Consider the following 2,593-nt stretch of genomic DNA (forward strand, 5'->3'; position numbering starts at 1 on the left):
TAAATATTTATAGTTGTTCAGAATCCTAACATTATATGGATAATTAGAAAATTTGTGATTCCTTGGGTTGTTTTTTCAGAGATATTTCCTTACCAAATTTCTCAATGCCTTTAACAATAGCAGATATAGTAAAATAGTCTTAAAAAGTGAGGGAGATTAGAGAGGTATTTGCCTTGAAAATAGCCTGTGTAGAATTGTACAGCACAGTCAAACATCAGGAATTGACCATAGGAAATACTTTATGCCATTTTATGTGGTATTATAAAATGATTTATGATAATTTCAATGTCATAAATGATTTTATAAAATTTGCCAAATTTCAATTCTATGGGAGTTATGGGTCCCAGATTTTGAAGCAGTTTTTAATTTAGTTCATTTGAGGTATCTAGGTTCAAAATATTTTGCTCTATGATGAACTGTTTTGCCCAGTTAAAGCTTATTCTTTCAGCCCAACATATTGCACAAGATTGTTATTGTGGGAGTAAAACTGAGTTTGTTTGTTTTTTTACATAGGCTGCCTTGAGTTCCTGGGAGAAAGAAGATTTATCAATCTAATAAACTAGCGAATAGCTTTTTGTAACACTAAATAAAGCCTATTGGAATAATCCCTTTTTTGTGCCAAATAATACTGTAGTAGAACACAAATTGTCTATAGGAATGTAAGGGCCTCTTCCTGGAGAAATTGATTTATAGATTTTGTAGGAAGGAGACTGTAGATGCTCTGTAAAGTCAAAATGTACACAGTTCTGGAAAAAAATGAAAGTGTAAAACTGTCGTCAATATGTGGGCAGAGATCTTGTAAAGTTCATTCTGTTCAAATTGCAAGGAGTAATTCATTATTTCTTTACATTAATGCAATTATATGGTTTTCTTTGAAAGGAACCCCTGGAATTACTGGGGGGGAGGGATCTGCCTTTCAGACGATTAAAACTGTTTTAATTCTGTTATAGGTACTTCTTGATCTTGCCAGTTTAATATTTGAGGAGCAGCAATCATTAGAAGTCATTTTGAAGAAGATAGCTGCTACTATAATTTCCTTCATGCAAGTGCAAAAGTGCACCATTTTCATAGTGGATGAAGACTGTTCAGTAAGTATGGACCTTGACTGTCTTCTCAACTGGCAAATTCTCAGTAATTGTGTATCTGCACAATTACAGATGGATTAGTCAACAGTTATTTAAGCCTTAGTTAAATCCTAACATGACTACTACATGGTGAATACCCTTAGATAGTATTCAGAAGCTTGATATGAAATTAGGCTGCCAACAACATTATTATATTAAAAACATGATGTCCATGCTGAAAGGCCAGCAGTAATTGCAAATTGTTTAGGGACACAATTTAAGGTGTTGCATTGACCTAACAGACTTGGGCTTGGCTGTTAGAGACTGCTAATGTTAACATGATCCTGCTTAATCAAAGTCAATCAGAGAAGCCCTATTGAAGTTACGGTCATTTCCTAGGTTTGTTATTCTGATTCATGGAAAAGAGCTGTCTCTTGTATGGCAGCTATGGAAAAAACATTTTTGGAATTGCACCATTTTTTAAAATTGATAGTGATGATAAATAGCCTATTTAAAAAAAGATAGTGTATGAATCAACATCATGTTCAACAGACAAGGTGAAGCTCATTATGTAGTAAATTAAATTGAGCCTAATATATTGTATAAATTAGAAAAATTGGTATAACCATTGTAATATGTCAGTTTTGTTTATCATGGGTCTTAAAATGCTTTATGAAATACAGTAAACCATTGATAGTTTCTTGAAATCATTTTTCACTAGGCAGAAAATAAATGAATTATGCTCTTTTACAATACAAACAATTTTACTATACATTTTAACTAAGCCCAAACTCTGTTCTCATATTTAGGATTCATTTTCCAGTGTATTTCACATGGAATATGAAGAAATAGAAGATTCCAGTGAGACCCACAAAAGGTAAAAGAACTAGATTCAAGAGATTTTTATGGCTTCACACTTTTGCTTAATAATGAAAACCATCAGTTTTCAGCAATCAGAAACATGACCACAGCATGACCCCATTTAAAAGGATAGCTAGCCCGTACATTGCATTAGTTTCAGTGAGGCTTGCAAAGGAGGCGATGTTCATTTTGATCAGCCTTAACAGATGGAAGAGTTGGAGATGTGGCATATACATCTTTTTCTTCTTTTTTGGAACAATGTATCACTTTATACCAACAATTTGTGGGTGGCCCCAATTTATAACTATTTCTTATATGAGCTGACTAACTCCTCCAACATAAAATTCACATTTAGAAATGTGGAAAGCCTGCATTAATTCTGCAGAGAGCATTCTTTTGCCAGTAAACCTTCTGTTATTGGAAAGTGCTCTGAATTTGATGAAGCTTAGCTTAGAAGGCAACTTCCCAGTGTGTTTTTTTTTTCTTTTTTCCTTCACCCTGGAGATCAGTGGCTGCCACCTAGTGGCATTATAGGTGCCCAGGCATCCACTGTATGAGTGCTGTGTTGCTCACCCCCTTGCTAGGGCTTCTGATATCTGAGCTTCAGTTATTCATCAATTTATTAAATTCCTTGCTGTGAGTATTTCTAAAACTATAATAAACAAATA

At 33.9% G+C, this 2,593-nt stretch overlaps 1 protein-coding gene across 2 annotated transcripts in view; it reads left to right on the forward strand.

The window, feature by feature from the left end:
* The window catches only part of PDE5A (phosphodiesterase 5A), a 77,388-nt gene that overhangs the window by 40,454 nt on the left and 34,341 nt on the right, over window positions 1-2,593 (forward strand). For both annotated transcript variants that reach the window (XM_015818577.1, XM_015818578.1), the window contains exons 6-7: window positions 951-1,088; window positions 1,874-1,941. In XM_015818577.1, coding sequence (XP_015674063.1) covers window positions 951-1,088; window positions 1,874-1,941 — 206 coding nt within the window. The remainder of the gene's footprint in view (window positions 1-950; window positions 1,089-1,873; window positions 1,942-2,593) is intronic.

Source organism: Protobothrops mucrosquamatus, unplaced genomic scaffold (assembly GCF_001527695.2).
Source record: "Protobothrops mucrosquamatus isolate PMUCROS unplaced genomic scaffold, P.Mucros_1.0 scaffold766, whole genome shotgun sequence".
Classification (NCBI taxonomy): domain Eukaryota; kingdom Metazoa; phylum Chordata; class Lepidosauria; order Squamata; family Viperidae; genus Protobothrops; species Protobothrops mucrosquamatus.